The following is a 19,580-nucleotide window of genomic DNA, read 5'->3' on the forward strand; positions in this document are numbered from 1 at the left end:
GGGGACCCGAGGCAGGAATGAGCACCCTCTCCCAGAATGGCACCTCGTCAACAGTTTTTGAAAGAAACATGTTGACAGGATAGTTGTTAAGACTCAAATGAGGAAACGGTGGAGGAAGCAGTGAGAAATACGTGATAGACGCGTCAATGGTCAGGCGGGGAGATGCCGGGAGAAAAGCATCAAAAAGAAGGGCCTTTTCTGTTTGCTTCCCCACTGCCCCCCATCAGTTCCAGCCCTGAATTGGTCCCACCTCTAGATTGGCCTAACCCCTGACTCAGATGCTGGAACCTCTGGATTGGTCCTGCCCTGACTCAGCACCACCCCTGGATTGGCCACACCCCTGGCTCAGCTGCTCCCCTGGATTGGCCCCACCCCTAGCTCAGCTCCACCCCTGAATTGGTCCTGCTCCTGGCTTTGCTCTGCCCCTGGATTGGCCACACCCTTGACCCAGCGGCATCCCTGGATTGGCCACATCCCTGGCTCAACTGCACCCCTGGATTGGCCATACTCCTGACTCAGCTCCACCTCTGGATTGACCCCACGTCTGGCTCACCTCCACCCTGGGTTAGCTACGCCCCTGCTTAGCTCCATCCTGTATTGGCCACACCCCTGGCTCAGCTCCGCCCCTGGATTGGCCTCACCCCTGATCTGCTCCGCCTCCGGATTGGCCACACCCCTGGCCCCCTACACCCCTGGATTACCTCGCCCCTAGCTCAACCTTGCCCTCTGGCTCAGCCTCATCCCGAGGCTCTAGCAAGCTAGTGTTAGATCTGGTGGAACCTCATATTTCAAATACTGATTCCCAGAGGAAGGATGGTGGTTTGGGGCATCAGCAATGTCTTCTTGGAGGAGCCGGTACGTGCGATGCCCTGTTACTCTTTAGTCTCACCCTGCGTTTCTCCCCGGGCTCCAAGCCAGAAGGGGGAGACCTAGACTCACCCCAGCCTTGGTGAAGAAATGAAATTAGAATCCCATTCCATCCACCATCCTCAGAGTCACCTCAGCCAGAGCTCAGGAGGAGAGAGAGCTGATCCCAGAGATGGGAGAGGACTGGAAAGGAAAGAGAACTCTAGGCTACAAGGCTCGTGCTGCCTGCCCTCTGTCCCCACACTGCTGGCTGGTGGGGGGGAACCACAAGCCTATTCTGTCCATTCCCAAGAGCTGTTAAATCTCACAAGGCAAGCCCTGCCAAACTTGCTGGCCCCGTGGAAGGGGCCAGAACCTGAGAGGAAGTTTCCTTAGTCACCGGAGTCTCTGTTCCGAATATTGCTATTCGCTTCGATACGCAGGCTTTGGGCTGCGGCTCATTCCGCTTGGAGGGTGACTGACCCAAATCAAGCACATTGGTACAGCAGAGGGATGCAACCTTGCCCTCCAAACTCTCAAGCACCGAGTTACATAATCACTTCTGATTTTCATTTTGACCCTCGGAGGCAGTGGAGATTAGATACGATTCCTGCGGAAGGTGGCAAAAATTGAAAATGAAAATTAACTCTGACCCGGCAGCCTTCAATACTTTTCTGGGGCCAGCCCCGTGGCCGCCTGGTATCTCTTGGGGGCAGAAAGCACCCCAGCAGCAGCGGGAGCCCCGGGAAGTTAATGTAATGCACCTCGGATCCCCTGGCTCCTGCTTCCTAGCTGTCTGTCGGAGCCCTCCAAACTGCCTTGCGTTTGCAGCAAGCGGTGGTGACTGGGGAGGACGATGAGCTCACCGTCTGCAAGGACTTTCACCTTAGGGACTCTTCTTCTCAAGTCGGAGGCCCCAGCTCTTTTGGGGGGGAGGCTCCCATCAAAGCTCCCCAGGTGATGTGAGGGGCAGTGAGGAGGGATGGGTCTGCCTGACTTGCAGGAGGCTTCACCCTGCTTTGTGGTTCCGAGGACAGTTCTAGCCCCATCCATCACTCCGACCCAGAACTGAACTCGGTATAAAGCCGGCCACCAGGCAAGACTTGCTGAACTAATGAAGGACTGTCACGAATGTCCAGGTAATTATCAAGTCACAACCCAATTGAGTGAGCCTTTACGACTCGCCAGGCACTGTGCGAGGCCCTTGACGTGCATGGCCTGTTGGGTCCTCCCAGCAACCTGTGACGTTGGTTATCATCCCCACTCTACAGACAGGAAGACTGAGGCTCCGGTGGTCTGAACAACTTGATGAAGTCACACACTTGGAAGAAGCAAGACGAGAATCCAGGGCCTGTGTGCTTACCCTTTAAGTGGCTCATCCTTCTAGAGATAGCCCGGTCACTACCACCTTGCCCTTGAACGTTTTCTGTTTCTTTCCCACAGGTTTTCCACCAAGTACTGGATGTCTCAGACCTGCACAGTCTGTGGGAAAGGAATGCTTTTTGGCCTCAAGTGTAAAAATTGCAAGTAAGTGGCTGCATCCGGAAGTGTTTTCATGGTGCCTGATGTCTTCAAGAGCCGTGCTGGGCTTTGATGGAGCTTACAGAGTTTGGTTTCTTGGTTCTCAGGAGGAATGCTTGCTCCATTTTCCAGAACTGTCTTAAGTGAACCTCTGCCTTTGGGCAAGGGGTCAAGGAGAGCGATTGGCAGTAAGAACCAGAGCCGATGGATGGTGTGGGGAACGTATAACGCTGTCTGCTGAGGCACAGGGATATTTGCACACTCATAGCATCTAAGATTAAGAGTTGGCACACTTTTTGTCTCATTGACCAGATGGTAAATACTTTAGGCTCTGCGGACCTGAGGGTCTCTGTAAAAACTACTCAACTCTACCACGTGGCTGAAGAGACAATATGTTAACAAATGGGTGTGACGCATTTATTTATTCCAATAACATCTTATTTACAAAAATACACTGCGGGCTGCCTTTGGCTCCTCAGATGTAGTTTGCCAATTCCTGAGTTAGAATTTGTGAAGTCCTTTTCTCCTTTATTTTTTTCTCCTCCAAGGGCAGAGGGGTATTCTGATTCTCCCCATTTTACAAATGTGAAAACTGAGTCTCAGCCAGGATCAGCCACCCACCTGAGGTCACACAGCCCTGACCCCTAACTCCTCTCCCCTCTGTGGCATCATGTTGGTCTCAAGCTCTGGTTAAGAAGGCTCAACCACACAGACCAATCCCCCTGCCCCACTTGCACCCACCCATGCCAGCTCATGGCTGACAAAAGGCGGGGAAGGAGGAGAAAAAATGTGATGTCCAGTGTAGACTCTGGAGTCCACCTAAGATGGGTTCAAATCCTGGTTCTGTTCTTCTCTAGCTGTGTGACCTTGGGCAAGTCACCTCACATTTCCGTTCCTCGTTGTTGTGGTTGTTCTAACCTGCATGAGAGGAATAATCGTCACACGTGGCTGATGTGGTGTTAGCATCCAGTAAAGCAGCACTCAAGGACACAGCGCCGTGCCAGGCTCAGAGCTCTGTCCTCTGTCAGAGGTCACCAACGCCTTTCTGCCTGGCCTCCCTCACTCCTCCATCAACGTGTGTGAAACGCCTCTCTGGTCTGATTCCTGTAAGATTGTCAATAACATTTAACTATATCTAAGAGTGACACATGGAAGTACCTCTCTCGGCTTTATAGGAGCCATTCCGTTTAAAAGAATGTAGGAATCCCTCTTTCCTTGCCCAGCCCAGGCAGGCAACCCCCCTTTGGGCTCCTTCCGGCCTCCCCACATCCCTGCCCCTTGGTGGAGGGGACAGCAGCGGTGGCGAGCGCTCACTCTCCCTCCTGCCTGGGTGTCTCACCTGAGTCATGGAGGTAAGGCTGAGCTCCCTCTCCCTCCTGGAGTTGGGGAGGATTAATTAGTTCCAACCCCTAAGGGGTCATAAGCTGCCCGGGCATAGGGGGCGGTGGGGAGAAATGACGCAGCATTACCGTGTGGAGGCCCGCATCCCCGCCGTGGCCTTTCCTAGACCCTGGCTCTCAGGTGAGCTCTCAGGACGGTGACCCCTGGTCTTTTTGACTCCGAGAGGCTCGAGGCCAGGCCCTCAGGGCCACGGTGAAGGCTGTCTGATAGTCCTCATACACCAGCTGCTCCGGGGGTCTGTCTCATCCACGTTTAGTCACACCATGTTCTGAGGGGAAGCGGCAGCTCTCACATCCTCACACCTGGCTAGTGGAGGCTTTGAAGTCAGGTAATTAGGTGACAGGGACGCAGCCAGGAGTCAGTGAGGCTGAACACTTCCTGAGCCGTTTTAATTTTCAGCCCTAGAGGCGGAACTCTGAGGTGGCCTTTGCTCCTGCTCTCTGTTCTAGACGGAATGAACAACTCAGACCCTGCCATGGGCATGGGGGAGGAGGCCGGGGGAGGGATGGGGACCTGGGGGAGAAGCACAGGCTTTGGAAGCAGCCAGAAGTGAGTGCGAGTCCCAGCTCCACTGCCTCACTCTCTGTGTGAGCTTGAGCCAGTGGCTTGTCCATCATTTCGGGGCTCAATTTTCTGATCTGCAAAGCGGGTGTGTTGCTGGCCCCCTCCATAGGGCTGTGGGAAGGAGCCAATGAAATGTTCTCACCCCAGACGACCATGTCCTGTCAAAGAACATTCTTCCTCACTCCACCTTGTGCAGAAATGGCTCCTGGTGTGTAAGAAGTAGAGTTCAGGCCATGGTTGGATTGCAGGGTTGATCTTACCAATTCGCTCAGCTCTTAGAGAAACTGCCAGGACGGTGAAAGCGTCTGTAGTTGCTATGAAGGTCCCACCTGCTTCTGATTTTTTGACACTTGTGCAGCTACAACAGAGCCTGGAGAAGACGCACGTATAGAGAAATGAATTTCAGTGCAACTGAAGTGCGTCCATAAAGAGTCGTGACAGATGACATCGCACAGTGGTGGCACCAAGAACCGGGAAGCAGCTTTTTAGGGGGAAAAAAATGTATTTATTTGCTTAGCTGTTTAGTGAGCACCTACTATGTGCCAGGCATGGTTCTAGGCAGAAGGGAAATCACAGTGACTAAAACACACAAAACCCCTGCGCTCGTGGAGCTTACATGCCAGGGGAGGGGAGGAACAGGAAACAAACCAGGGAGATAGACCCATTTATCTGCTCCGAGGGTGCTAAGTGCGAAAGGAGGACAAAGCAGTGAAGGGAGAGAGGGGGCCAGGGTATGGGCTGGGATTTGAATTAAAGTGCTCAGGGAAGTGCTCACACTTGAAAAGAACTTAGGAAAAGTAATAGTCTGTGACACAAGTCATTTCCTTTTGTCCTAAAGCATCCCAGAGGCTTGAGTTTGAATCTGCCCTGAAGACGATGAGTTGGTTTTTTTTGTTTTGGGGGGGGGTGGGTTTTTTTGAAACCTAAAGCATTGCTGGTTCTGTTATTGCCAGAAACTCCCTGGGTGGAAAGGATTGGATTGGACCCATGCGACACCACGGGTGGTCCCTGCACAAGCAGCATCAGCATGACCTGGGAGCTGGTTAGAAATGCGGACTCTCAGACCCTGCCCACACCTGCTGTATCAGAATCTGCATTTTAAGATTGTCCTGGTGATTCTCGCACAACATTAAGGTTTGAGAAGCATTGCTCTGAGTGATCAAATTCCCTTTTAGAGCTGATTTTCTTTGTCTAGATCATGGGTCTCAGACTCAAGTGTGCATCAGAATCCCCTGGAGGGTTTATTAAAAGACAGATTCCTGGGCCTGCCCCAGAGTCTCTGATGCAGCAGGTCTGGGGTGGAGCCCCAGAATTTGCATTTCTGATAAGTTCCCAGGTGACGCTGATCCTGGGACCACATTTTGAGAACCACTGGTCTACATAGAAGTAGGTAGTTTGACAAAATCAAGCTTTATTTTCCAGCCCGACATTTCAGTATATGAGGTTTGTTTTTTGGGTTTTTGTGGGGTTTTTTGTTTGCTGTTGTTGGTGGTGGTTTTTTGTTTTTTGGGGGTTTGGGGTTTTTGTTTTTTGGGGGTTTTTTTTTTTTTTTTTTGGCTTTTGTTTTTATTTTTTGGTTTTTATAGACTGGCCAATCTTTGCTAACTATTTTTTAGGCTTTTGTGTTATTTCATCTCTTGGCCGCATTCCGTAAACTTGAGTCTTGTTCATCATCATCACTCCAGTACATCCATCCAGTAAATATTTGTGTGATATGCCAAAGAGATAAGGCATGATTGGAACCCAGGGTTGTAGGTCAGACACACACACCTGCATTTGAATCCTGACTCTGCTACGAACAGCCTTGTGACCACTTCTGAGCCCCATTTCTTCTTCTGTCGAAAGAGGAAAATAATATCTACTTCACTAGTTTGTCAAAAAAATAAAAACGTAAACACAAACAAACAAAAACCTAAGTGAGGGAAGTAAGGTAAAATGCTCAGCCCAGTACCTGGCGCATTATGAGAACGTCATACACGAAAGCTAATACTGTACTAACTTTATGGATTAATTTTGGGGTACCCCCCCCACCCAGGAAGCCAGGATACTCGCGAATGTCTAACCCCCTTTCCTCCTCCGTCGGCTTAATGACCACTTCCTCCGGAATTATCATCAGCTGTCTTGTTGGCGTTCTGAATAGAGAGATTAGCGAACTAATAGGAAATTATGCTCAGAAAGCAATTTGCAGTTATCTAAATTGAGGACTTTTCATCTAATAGGTTCATGAGCGCGGAATGGAGTTTCGTTCTAAGTGGTCGGATGTCAGCACAATCCACGTATTGTCTGATGACTGTGGATTCAGCTGCAGGAAGATGCTGATGGGTTTCCCAGCTATCGGTCCTGCGTTATCTGCATCTTCCCTCCTTCTTGGGGGTCTTTCCACAGGTTTCTGCAGAGCTGAGGTCTGGGTCCTTGGAAACCTGTCCACCCCATCAGCATTTCTTGCAGGAAAGTGCACGGTGGTAAAATCGTGTGGATTGTGCTCTAGGAAACGAGAGTTGAACCGAGGGGTTTTTTTGTTTCGTTTTGTTTTTTAACTGCAGGGACTGGGTGTGGAAGGGAGGAGACGTCTTCCAAGGTGAAGCATTTGAATTGTCTGTCTCTCCTGTGCGTTTTATCCCCCCTGCCCCCACTCTCCTTTTATTGTGCGCTATGGTTCTGGTTAGGTCTGCATCCCGGGAGATACGGGAGATACGGTTGCTTAAAATTGTCCCGTCTGAGCCCCTCCCAAGACTTCCTGGCCCAGAAGCTGGGGACAGGGCCTAGAAACCTGCATTTTTAATAAGCTTCCCAGAGGATTCAGATTTGCACTGAAGCGTAAGTGAGGAACACGGATCTAGAACGGGGGTGAACTAGGTAGGTTAATTATTACTGTAAGGGGAGGTGCCCGGGCTACACGGGGCTGGGCGGGGGGTGGGGGGGCGGGATACGTGGTGCACAACAGGGGAGGCCATCCTGGAAGCCTTCGAAGTCTCGGGGGAGGAGAGGGAATTAACCAAGTGGAACAGGAGGAAGGGTGTTCTGGGCGAGCACACGGCATGGGCGAAGCTTGGATCAGGACTTAGAAGGACGTGAGCATATTTTGCAGATGCTTGTAGGGGCAGGGCGTGGGTTCCGGAGAATGCCCATGCTACCCTGCGGCTGCAGTACCAGGCCCTGCCGCTGTGACTCGTGGGCGCTGCTACCTGTGGCTCCCCGCCTGGGTGGTAGGGACGGCTCACGCCCCCCCTCCAGCCCTCTTCCTTGGACACTAGAGCTTTCGTCTTGCTGGAGGGTGTCGCTTTCCAAGAACAAGGCCTTGGGGAGGACAATGCTGGTATCAGGGTGGCCTTTCCTTCTGGCAGTCAAGTAGGAGGCAGAAGACAGGGGTTCTGATGTTCTCTGGGTTACCTGCTCTTACGGCCTGAGGTGGGAGCGGCTTGGGTGTCAGAATGCCTTGCCAACGCTAAGACTCATTTTTCTCGAAGATGGGGAGGAGTACTCACTTCCCTACTTTGAAGACAGAGTAATGCAGTTAGTGCCACAGAGCACCGCCCTCCCCCACCCATATATGTCTGGATGTCCTGCTCATATTCCCAGTGACCTTATTTACCAGTGGCTGTGGGCACCGCTGCTAGCAGCTCAAACCTGAGACCTCCCCTGGAGGTTTGCTCTTGGGTGATTGCAGCCGCCTCACCCCCCTCCCCCACTGGCTCAGAGCCAGGCACTCACTGGGGCAAGTGTACAGAAGGCCAGCTCGCTTGCCTCAGGGCAGACACGCTCTGTGGTCCAATTCAGAGTCCAGAGCCCCAGAGGGATCAGTCTGAGACTAGAGTCACGTGAAACCACGTCTTTGCTTAGCTTCTCCCCCATGTCCTATCCTGCTCTGCCTACAATGGAATCAGTCTCTCCTGGAGAACTCCCTCTATATATCGCTCACGAGAACACCCATCTCAGGATCTGCATCTAGGAAAGCCAACTTTGTTGTTTTACCATAAAATGACAGCAGGATCCACACCCTGGAGCCAGAAAGAGCTGAGTTCAGGTCCTGGCTCTGCCACTTCCCAGCTGTGTGATTCTGGGGAAGTTTCTAAACCTCTCTGAAGTAAAAGGAGGCTGAATCATTAACGTGATGTGATAAGACATGGGAGTGCACCGATCACATTAATGGCTTGGGGATTCCCTCAATCAGAATCTTTCAATAAGTCGTTCAGCATTTATTTAGTTGTGGAAATTGATTTTCTATTAATGCAAAGTAGGAAGAGAAACCTACTCACTAAATCACCTCCCTGGGTTGACATGAGGTCAAAGTTCGGAAAATTTAGTACATTCCCTCTTTTTCTGTAGCACATATCCCCCATTTGTCTTTTGGGATTTTCTGAATCTTCCCACTTCTTGGGGGACACATTCAAGCATTTATATCCGGGTTTCTCAACCTCTGCACTGTTGAAATTTGGGATAATTCTTTGTCTGGGCAGCTGTCCTAGGCATTGCAGGATGTTCAACAGTATGGCTGGCCTCCACCTACCAGAAGCCAGGAGCACCCCCCCACACACACACACACCTACTCAGATGCATAGCCCATCCACAGTTGTGACAACTAAAATTGTCTCGAGACATTTCCAGACCTTCCCAGGGGGAGCAAATTTGCCCTTGGTGGAGAACAGCTGGTTTATATAACGAATCAGTCATTGCCAGCCAGTGGGACCGAGGTATACATTATTCAAGTTCTAGAGTGCCAGTGTTAGAATGCCATCACTGAGATATTCAACAGTGATCAAACAACTCGGTTTGCCTGGGACTTTCTGGGGCTTCGCACTGAAAGTCCCATGTCCCAGGCGACCCAGGTGGGTCCGGGCAGATCTCTGCAAGTAGAAACATTTCATAAGTTCCAATCTAGGTCACTACCCGCTTCTGGAGGGGTGAGACCCATAATTATTTCCTTGGAAAGGTAAAGAGTGAGCTTGGAAAACTGAGTTATGCAGCACCGGATTTCCAGTTTATTCCAGTGTTTCCATGCCCTGGATGTACATCCCTTCTCCTCCTACCTTCAGTAGCCGGGCTGGACATGCTTGCACTCACTTCTTTTTATGTAAGCTGTCACTTTGCTAATTTTCATTTAAATGAGCCATGCGTGCCTTTATCCAGTGTTGCTCCGTATCGGATCTTTTCACTTGGATTTTCTGCACGTCTTGGTTCCTTTCTTGCCCTGTATGTTCTCCTAACCTGTGTTTCTGCCTCAAAACACAATGTCTTATCTGAAAATGTCAGGGCTTTGTACAGTGCCTCCGGCCGCAGGTGATGAGCTAGCTAGGAGTGCGAAGTAAGCCACGGTTGGTTTGAGCCACTGGCTGCACTGATTTTCCCCAGCTGCCGCAAAGCTCCTGGAAGCTTCAGGAATTTATACAACACACAGGATATTGGCAGGATATAATTATGAGCATGCATTTCAGAGATCACCAGCTTGAAGCCTGAACTCACTTTTCCATTAATAGAAACATTTCTGTTTTTGCAGCAGTCATAATGGGAATTCATGCTCCCTTATATGAGTTTTTATCTATTATATGCAAAACTTTGGGCCCAGTTACAGTTGTATGGGAGGGGGATTATAATTCTACTGGATGCCGAGGTGGGCATTGAATGTGATGATGATGGTGCCGAGGATATCATGTATTGAGGGCTTACTATGTGCTGGACATTTTGCTAAACGCTTTTCATGCATGATCTCATGTAATCTTTGCAACAACCATGGAAGGTAGGGTCTGTTCACCCCCATTTTACAGATGAGGAAACAGAGGCCTTCAGGAGTAAATCCAAAGTCTCCCAGTAGGTAGATCTGCTCATCAGACTACCAGTATCTCTGATTCAAAATCCCAGACTCTTAACCACTTTACGAAGGGCCCGTCGCATAGTAGGCCAGCCACAAAGTCTGGCCCCCACTCTGCTTCTCCTTGAATTAAACAGGTAGAATGGAAGATGAGAGTCTGTTCTCAACCTGACCCTGGACCAGAGCTGGTCATCTTTCCCTCCTCCTTCCCCCAGCCTGCTATCTTGTCCCCTATTTCTTGAATTGAAAGGTGGCCAACTGGTCTTTGTGTTTTGATGAGTACGTCCGGGTCCTGGGAGCCAAGAGGACCCTGTGGTCACTCTCTCCTCTCTTGGGGGAGGTTGCGGGGATGTGAAGGGGGACATCTCCAACAGCTAATAATGCACGGCTTTCCTGTACTATATCCTCTTAGAGAGAGAAGGGCCGGGTTTTCCCAATCGTTGTTCATTATTTTGCTGAAGCTTGCAGTATGATTTATATGTTAATACTCCCCACCAACCTTGCTCGTTTCTGTTGTTGGTTTTGTGTGTGTGTGTGTGTGTGTGTGTGTGTGTGTGTGTGTGTTTAACCCAGTCATAGGCCAAAGAGCTCAGCCTCACTGAGTTGTCAGCAGGGAGGGGAAGAAGTGTTTTGATATCCTCCACTGAGAGCATATGGGGGCATTTCCAGAAGCATTGGCTCAAATGAGAGACCACAGGGGAACCAAGATGAGACAAAACTGCTCAGTTGTGGTATTCAATGAAATAAGCCCCATGGCAGAGGGGGCAATGATTTGGTTTAGTGATTTTTCGAGAAGCCTTGAGGAGCACTTAATGCCGTGACCTGGGATAAAGAAAGCAGAGGCAGGAAGTCAGAGAGATAGTGAGTGAGGGATGCCCTTTAATTGTAGCTATCTGCTGCAGACGGGGGCTTTCCAAAATGCTTATCTAGCCTTCCCCTCCCTGTTTAAAATCCTTCCTTGGTTCTCTCTTGCTCTGAGAGCAAATCCAGGCTCACAGTGATACTCGGCACCATCCCTTGCTCATCTGTCCTTCCAGCCCTCTCACTATCTCCCTCCTCATACCCAGAGCTCCAGCTTCATTGAGCTGTCCACCCCTGTGGCAGGCCACGTGCCCACCAATCAACACATCTTTGAACTTCCTTTTATTGCTCCTGCCTGGATCTCTCTTGCACACTTCGGCTAGCTCCCATTTATCCTTCAGGCTCAGCTCCGTCACCACTTCCTGCAGGAAGCCCTCCTGGATTTCCCTCAGGCCCAAAGAGCCACACCTGTCCTCCACCGTCATTCCATATAACATAACTATGTTGTGTTGGCCTACGTACCTGCCTGCCTCTCTGACTGGACTTTATAAACGAGCTGAAGGTAGGGCTGTGTCCGTGTTGTTCACTCTTTGTACCTCCAGAGCTGGCACGTATGTACTTAGCACATAGAAAGTGCTCAGTACACGTCTGTTGGTGGCATAGATCTCCAAAGGAACTTCGGAGGGAAAGTGGCTCTTGCCAACCCAAGGCCCCAAGAACCCAGTTCCAATCCACCAGGGATCCTTTCTAAGAGGCAGCTCTGAGGCAGTGGGATGAGTAGAGAGATGTTCATGCTTGAAATAGTAAGAGACGGGTTCACAGCACCTGGCACAGAGGAGGAAGGCAATCATATTTTGGGTGTGTGAATGAATGAATGATTCTCACTCTGCCCTTTACTGTCTGTATGATTGGGCCACTTACCAAGCCTCAGTCTTCCTGACTTTGAAATGGGCACGATGGTATCCACCCTTCACGGCAGTGTTGTTCAGATCAAACAAGTTATGTAAGAGCACCTGGCCCAGAGTTGGCATTTCTTTAACGTTCCCGCCATCAGACGTTGGGGGCTGGTTTTTTTTTTAATTATGTTATATTATGTTAGTTACCATACAGTACATCCCTAGTTTTTTATGTAAAGTTCCATGATTCATTACTTGCATATAACACCCAGTGCACCGTGCAATACGTGCCCTCCTTACTACCCATCACCAGCCTATCCCATTCCCCCACCCCCCTCCCCTCTGAAGCCCTCAGTCTGTGCCGGGTTTTTAAAATATACCACTTGCCCTAGGGAAGGAAAGGCTGTGCTCTGCCGAGATGAATTGCAAAGCAAGCTGGTGTGGACGAGAGAAAGGCGGGCTTGGGGAGTTGGGCTGCTTGTAGCCAACTTCTCATAAATTGATTACAGTAGCTCAATGAACCATTTGAAGTGGATGGGGGACGGTGTTCACCAGCAGGAGTCTTGCCTGCCCCTCTTCGGGAAAGACTAGCGTTCTGATCCCAGTGCCACGCCAGGCCCTGGGCTCACATCTGCCCCACAGAGCTGCTGGGGGACATGACAAATCCATTAAGGAAATAGCAAAACTGCTCCGAAAGGGGCCATTTGTCCCCCACAGTTCCTGGGTGAGGGCCATGCGAGTCCGGTGTGCTTCTGGCCCAGCCCCTGTCCTGCCCTCACGGAGGGAGGGCAACGAGAAGGGGATGCAGACAGGGACACTCCTACATTCCACAAACGGCAGGGAAACCATTTGTAAGAAACAGGAATCATTTCCAGAAGCCTTTTGCTACAGACTATTCACTTCCATACACCAGTGGCGTGGGATCGCTTTCCCTTCTGCCCCTCTTTGTCCGTCATTTTCTGTCCCTCCCTGTCTGTAGTATTTACTCTGCATTTTTATGCACCAGCCCCCAGACCAGGCACTGAAAGGGGTGCAGGAACGGGAGCTTCAAAGATGAGGAAGACCCAGATCTTGCCCTCAGGATAAATTCACATATTTAATTTTCAGATGGAGAGGATGTCTCATTTAGCCAGCAGCTCCTTTGGGAAACAAGATAGTCCATGTAAGCAACTTTTCTCGATAGCTGAAGCTTATCCTATTAGCTCTGAAAGTTAAAAAAAAAAAAAAAAAGGAAGAAAGAAAAGTTTAACCCCTTTCGATGAAAAGTTTTTAAATAAGTCCTTTCCAAGTTTCCAGGCTGTAGGAGGTTCACGTGGCATTCTCTGTGTCCACTCAAGAGTGTTTCGGCCCTGCCTAGAGAGACGTTGACCTATTTGCTGCCTCTGTGGACCCCACTCGGGCATTTTCTCGTTAGATCCTCATCATAGTTTGCCCATGAGGAGCCTGGAGCTCAGCGATGGAGAGGGAGGTCCCCTGCGTGTGGGAAGGGCAGAACTGAGATTCAGGCTCAGGTGGGAAGGGCAGAACTGTGATTCAGGCTCAGGTTGGCTTGACTCAGAAGCCCAGGCTTCTCACCACTTCTGGAACCACATCTGACCTTTGCCCGGTGCCTGGCGTTCTTTGGAGCTACTCGGCTAATTCACGGTGCTCCTCCTGGCCACGTTTGATGGGGGAACTTCGTCCTGGGCGCCCCACCCCTCTCTTTCCTCTGTGTGGAACAGAGCATCTGGAGTAAGAGAAAGGGTCTTAGGGGCTTGAGCGGAAGCTCCTGCACAAAGCCGCAACAATAAGAACATAGCCTAATAAAAATGACAGTACCTGCTACCTCAAGTAATTTTCCTAGGCACCCCGCTTGCCTCATGTGATTAGTTTTCTCTCCAACTCTGCAACTACAGATACTATGTTTCTCTGTAAATACAGATACTATGATTACCCCCATTTTACAGATGAAGAAACTGGCTCAGAGAGGGTCAGCGACTTCCCCAAGTTGTCACGGCCAGGAAGAGGGAGTGTCAGGCTTTGAACCCAAGTTCCTTCTGCATGCTCTCCTGACCCCATTTCTCTCTCTCTCTCTCTCTTTTTTTTTTTTTTTTTTTTTTTTTTTTTTTTTTTTTTGCGGGGGAGAGTGCTGGATTCCAGAAAATCTGGGCTTCTAGACGTCTCTCATTTGGGAAGTAGAATGTGTCCTCCTCATAGACAGGTTCTGGAGCACCCTCATGCACTTGCCGAAAACCCACATTCCAGCACAGACCAAATCAGCACCTCGGGGGGGTAAGCCTGGGGGGGGATCTGATTCAGAAGCAGGTGGCCGATCTTTACAGTGTGTGGTCCTAGCTTGCTCTTCCATAAGTAGTGAAAGGAGAAGTCTAATTTGAGTGGAATCCTGTGTATTTCCAGCTGGAAAAACGATCCTCCGTAAGTGGGGCATGGTGTGTCTGCATCTTGCAAAAAGCCTCATCTCGGTCCCTCTTCCCCGCCCCTCCAGGGTCTGTGTGATTTCAGCGCTAGGCTAATCCTGCCAACTCAATTAGCAGATCCTCGACACGCGGGGGCTAGTTCTTGACGGACGAGCCTCCCTGCAAAGGGTCAAGTGTCTTAGTGTGAAAGATAGTTCTGCTTTTCTGCATGAGCAGGGCTGTGGTCCCATTCCCAGGGCTGCCCTTTGAAATGCTGCCTGGAAGGACAGGCGTTCCATCTCCCATCCTTTGGCCAGAGATGAAGGAAGGCTTTTCCATAACTGCAAAAGATAGGCAACAAGGGATCCTGGAAAGGAAAATGGCAGGGGGAGGCAGGAGATGACCGAGGTCCCGGGAAGCTTTGCCTGCCCCATCCTGGTTCGGGAAAGGTCCAGAGGTTGCGCGAAACTGCTTGCCCCCACTTCAGAGTGCTGCCCACGAGAGCGAACAGGCTTCTTCACATCTGCACGTCACCCTTCCAGCTGGGCTTGTTAGAGAAGACTCGTAAGCAGGAGCAGCAGAAAGGAAGAATTTCTTTCTGGAAGCTTCCAGGGTGGAATCAAGCTATTTCAAACAGGAATGAGTGCAGACACTTCTCAGTGCCATTCTCACTCGGTATCAGCAGATTGCCCAACTCAGGGCTTCCCAAGCATCGGTCTGACCTGTCACAGCTGTTGCAAGCATTCCGGGGCGTCCCAGTGCCTGGGGACCTCTCTGTGCCCTCCCTACCTTCCTCCCGTCTTTATCACTTTGTTGTTCTCTTTACTCAGCCTCTTCAGCCTTGAACCTCTGACCCCTGAACCCACCAAGCTTGTTCCTGCCCCCACACTTTTGCTCTGCCTGGAAGCTCTTCCCCTCCCACTCTCACCCTCTCCATCCGCTTTCCCTGTATGATGTTTTTCTCTGTCTCACCACATCGGCAATGATCTGATCTTTGTTGTGTGTTTCGTTCCTCCCCATAAACATAGCGGCTTCATCTGCCCTGTCCCGGAACCCAGTTAAGTGTTTTGCAGAATGATTGAGAGTCTAGTTGTACATTCAGCAGAGCTTCCCGTCGGGGTTTGGATGCAATACCCATGACCTCCATGGGGGCTGGGACCTTCCCTGTAGGTCCAAGAGTCTGTGGGCTTTAGACAAGAAAAAGGCAGGGGCGCCTGGGTGGCTCAGTCGGTTGAGCGTCTGCCTTTAGCTCAGATCCTGATCCCAGGGTCCTGGGATTGAGCCCCTGCATCGGGCTCCCTGCTCCGCGGGGAGTCTGCTTCTCCCTCACCCTCTCTCCAGCCCCTCCCTCTCCCCCTTCCCCTGTTTGTGCTCTCCTCTCTCTCTCTCTCAAATAAATAAATAAAATCTTAAAAAAAAAAAAAAGACAAAGAAATTTGCAGTAAGGTGGGATTTTTATTATCTTCCTGAAATCAGGCAGTTGTAGGGGGAAGACAAAGGGTGACATCTTAGGTTATCTCAAGGAGGACCTTTTGCTTTTGCTGGTTACAGATCCCAGGAAGCCTCCCGTTTATTCACCGCCAGCCCCAAGATGTACAGGAAGAAGAGTGGAGGTTTTGAAGGCATCTGCATGCTGGTTAGAGCTGGGCTTGGGGTCTCTGTCTCTTACTGGTTATTTGATCTTTGGCAAGTTACCCAAATTTGCCAAGCCTCAGTTTTTCACTCTGTAAAGTGGGGATAACAATAGTTGCTACTGTTTAGGGTTGTTACAAGGATTGTATAAATTGTGTAAAGCCCCAGGGGGCATTGCCTGGTACTTCACAAGCACTGTATACGTGAACGCTTTTGTTCTTCTCCGAGTCACAGCGTCCTTGTGACATTCATGACCGATAGCACCTCTTACTGTTTTTCAACCGTCTTAGACTCTCAGATGCCAAGAGCTGCCACCTCTTTCTGACAATTCCAAATTATGTAAGACAGCTTGTCCCCGTCTAATTCAGTCATTCGCTCACCACCGTGTCATGATTTTGTCCTATTTGTGTAACAGCCTTACTTTTATTTATTTACTACTTATAGCCTTTTTAGCTTAAATACGTTTATTTAAAGATGAAAATGTATCTTATTACCATGAGTGGAAAATCAGCATCACTTTCCATTAATATGAGACAACCAGGAAAAAAAAAAAGAGAGACGTTCAGATGGAAAAATAAATTCATTAAATTTCCTGTCGATAATGTCACCTTTCCAAATCTGGGACCGTGGTTAGCATGTGGTAGAGAAACGTAAAGACGTGTTAGCACCAGAAACCTTCTCCCGGACGGAGTTAAAGTGAAGGAGAATTGGAGGCGGGCTAATCAGGTTCTTGCGGGGCGATTCAACATTGTTTCCTGCAGCCCGCATCCCTCCTTCCCCTCTGCACTCCCGGGGGCCCCAGGTCTAACTTTCCCATCTCACTGTTCTACCAGGGCCACAAAAGACTGAAGACCAGAAAAATTGGGGAGACATGCATAGACATTCAAAACAATCAACGAGACCAGTGGTTCTCACGCCCGAGCACGTATCAGACTCAGGGAGAGAGGGCTTGTTAAAACAGGTGACTGCATTTCAGCTCCAAGTCTCAGCTTCATCAGATCTGGGCTGGGGACCCAGAAGGTGCATTCCTGAAAAGTTCCGAGACCAGCCGTGCCGATGCTGTCGGTCTTGGGACTCCACTTTGAGAACCACTGAGCGAGACGAATGGGGGGGGTCAAAGTTGAGTCTATGACATCATTCTGTTAGACAGAACTATCCAATCCCCGGAGGGCAAGAAGGTTGAGGGCAAATCTAAAGCTCGCACCTCTCTGTATAAGGTTTTTTTTTTTTTTTTACATGAAACCTCTAAGCAGACTTCGGGTGCCTTCTGGCAAGAATGTCGGCTGTCGGAAGTTAGACTGGCATGCACGAAAATGATAAGGGAATCCACAGGGGAGCAAACAGGGCACCAATGGCATCTGCTACAGTGTGTATTCTTCCGACCCACATAAACTCTAAAAGAAAAAGACAAAGCCAGGTGACAATTAGTTGGGGTTTTTATTACCTTTTGGAAGCCTGGCAAATCTTTGGGGAAGAGCAAGGTGACATTGTCTCAAAGGAGGACACTTTGACTCTAAACTCTTTCTACCTCTAAAACTGAATACCTGTCATTAGTTTCACCCTAAATGGAAGCCTTGGTTAACTTTCTCCTGTTGCTTGAGCCTTGAAGAAAAATGAGAGGCCGCCTTTGGCACCACCGACCCAAGTTCGCACCAAGAAAGCTCAGTTAATCTGTTTCTCCATCTGTAAAATGGGAAGGATACTAATATCCATTGTGTAAGGTTGTTATGAAGATCCAATAACATAACATCTGTATATGCTTAGTACAATGGCTGGCAGATGAGTCTGCAAGTAAACAGTGGATGGTTATGTGGATTGGATGATGAGGCCGGTAAAGATAAAAAATACAGACTGTGGAGGGCCTGGGTGGCTCAGTCGGTTAAGTGTCCAACTCTTGATTTTGGCTCAGGTCATGATCTCAGGGTCGTGAGATCAAACCCTGTGTCAGGCTCGGAGCTGGGCTTGGAGCCTGCTTAAGATTCTCTCTCTCCCTCTCCCTCTCCCTTTGCCCCTTCCCCACCATCCCCTCACTCTTGCACACTCTCATTCTCTCTAAAACAAAAAAGAAAAAAATACAAACTGAAACATGAAAATATCTTTCAAAGCATAAAGTCTAAGTGGACACTGTTGGTGAGGAGTTGCTACCCAACCTGGACCACCCAGTTGTGACCTGGGAGGGTGGAATGACAACAGACTTTCTCCAGAGTTAATTCCCTAGGTGCCCAGGAGATTCTTCAGCTGTCCCATCTCATCTCATATTTTGGTATCCACAGCTTCCAGAGCTTTGTGAACCACCAGGGCAGCCCATCCACCCATCCACCCACCCATCCACCCACCCATCCACCCAACCACCCATTCACCCACCCACCCACCCAACCACCCACCCATCCACCCACCCACCCATCCACCCACCCACCCATCCATCCACCCATCCATCCACCCACCCAGCTCTCCATCCTTCTCTCTCTTTCTCTCTCTCAGGTTAAAGTGCCACAACAAATGCACCAAAGAAGCCCCTCCCTGTCATCTCCTGATCATCCACCGAGGAGGTAAGTATTTAACACTCGCTGCCCTAGGGGTAGGCTGGGGTGGGGGCTCCTGCAGACCCTCAGAGATAGCTGTCCCACTCAGGCCATTTCTGGGTACCTCTTAATCCCCTGATACTTGCCTAATTTTTTCCCCTCTGACACTTTTCTTCCTGACATCTCTCTCCTTCATCCATCTCCGGTGCCTCTTCTCCCTCTTCCTTGCCCCTCTGCTGGTCTCTCTGATACTTTAGCCCCCAGATTCGTTTCCCCCTTCCTAAGTCTTTTTCTCTTATTCTTGTCTGCTCTCCGAATTTCCACTCTCCTCTCTTTCCCCCCGGTCTCATTGCTTTTCTTTCACACTTGGAAAGAGTGCTGGCTGAGTGTTCCCCGTGATGTGCTCCTTAGATTCAGTCATTTGGCCTTGCAGAGGTGGGTGTGGGGAGGGGTCGGGCTTGGGTTGGATTTAGGCCATCTGTGTTCTGTCCCCTGGGGCCCTGGGAGTGTCTGGGCCAACCTGTCCAAGCCAGCTACCCTTGGGAGAGCCACGGCCAGCCTTTTACCTTGGGGGAAAAAAAAAAAGCGAGACCAGTTGAGTGCAAAGGAAAGACTAAGGAAAGGCTTTGCCCTGCCTGCCAAGGACTCAACAGGAAGCATCTCCTAGGGAAAACTTGCAGGCCAGCTTCAAAATAGTTCCCCTGACTCTTGTCTCATGGCATAGTTATCTCTGACTTCTATTATCTACATTGCAATTCATTCACCGGGGAACCCTCTAGGCCCGTGTTCTTCAATACAATAGCTGCTAGCCACATCTGAATTTAAATTTGGATTAATTTAAATGAAATGAAAGTAAGGATTCAATAACTCTGCCACACTAGCCACATTTCAAGGGCTCGGCAGCCACCGATGGCTACCATATTGGATAGTGCAGATAACCAACACTTTCCTCACGGCTGAAAGTTCTGTTGGGTATCACTGGTCCCGACCTTTGTTACTCAAAGTGCAGTCCGTGGTTTGGCAACATTGGAATGCCCTGGGAGTGCGTTGGAAATGCACAGTTTCTGGCCCCATCCCAGACCTACTGAAGCAGAATCTGCATCTTTCACCGCATCTGCGGACAGGTCCTCTGCCCCTTAAAGTTAAGATGTTGCCAACTCAGGTGCCACCAGGGCCAAGCAAGGATCCGAAATGA

General features: G+C 49.9%; 1 protein-coding gene across 1 annotated transcript in view; it reads left to right on the forward strand.

Moving 5' to 3' along the window:
* The window catches only part of KSR2 (kinase suppressor of ras 2), a 391,016-nt gene that overhangs the window by 294,774 nt on the left and 76,662 nt on the right, over window positions 1–19,580 (forward strand). The window contains exons 7-8 of the mRNA XM_040619875.1: window positions 2,290–2,373; window positions 18,345–18,410. Of these exons, the coding sequence (XP_040475809.1) occupies window positions 2,290–2,373; window positions 18,345–18,410 (150 nt within the window). The remainder of the gene's footprint in view (window positions 1–2,289; window positions 2,374–18,344; window positions 18,411–19,580) is intronic.

Source organism: Ursus maritimus, unplaced genomic scaffold (assembly GCF_017311325.1).
Source record: "Ursus maritimus isolate PB19 unplaced genomic scaffold, ASM1731132v1 scaffold_33, whole genome shotgun sequence".
NCBI classification, from domain to species: Eukaryota; Metazoa; Chordata; class Mammalia; order Carnivora; family Ursidae; genus Ursus; species Ursus maritimus.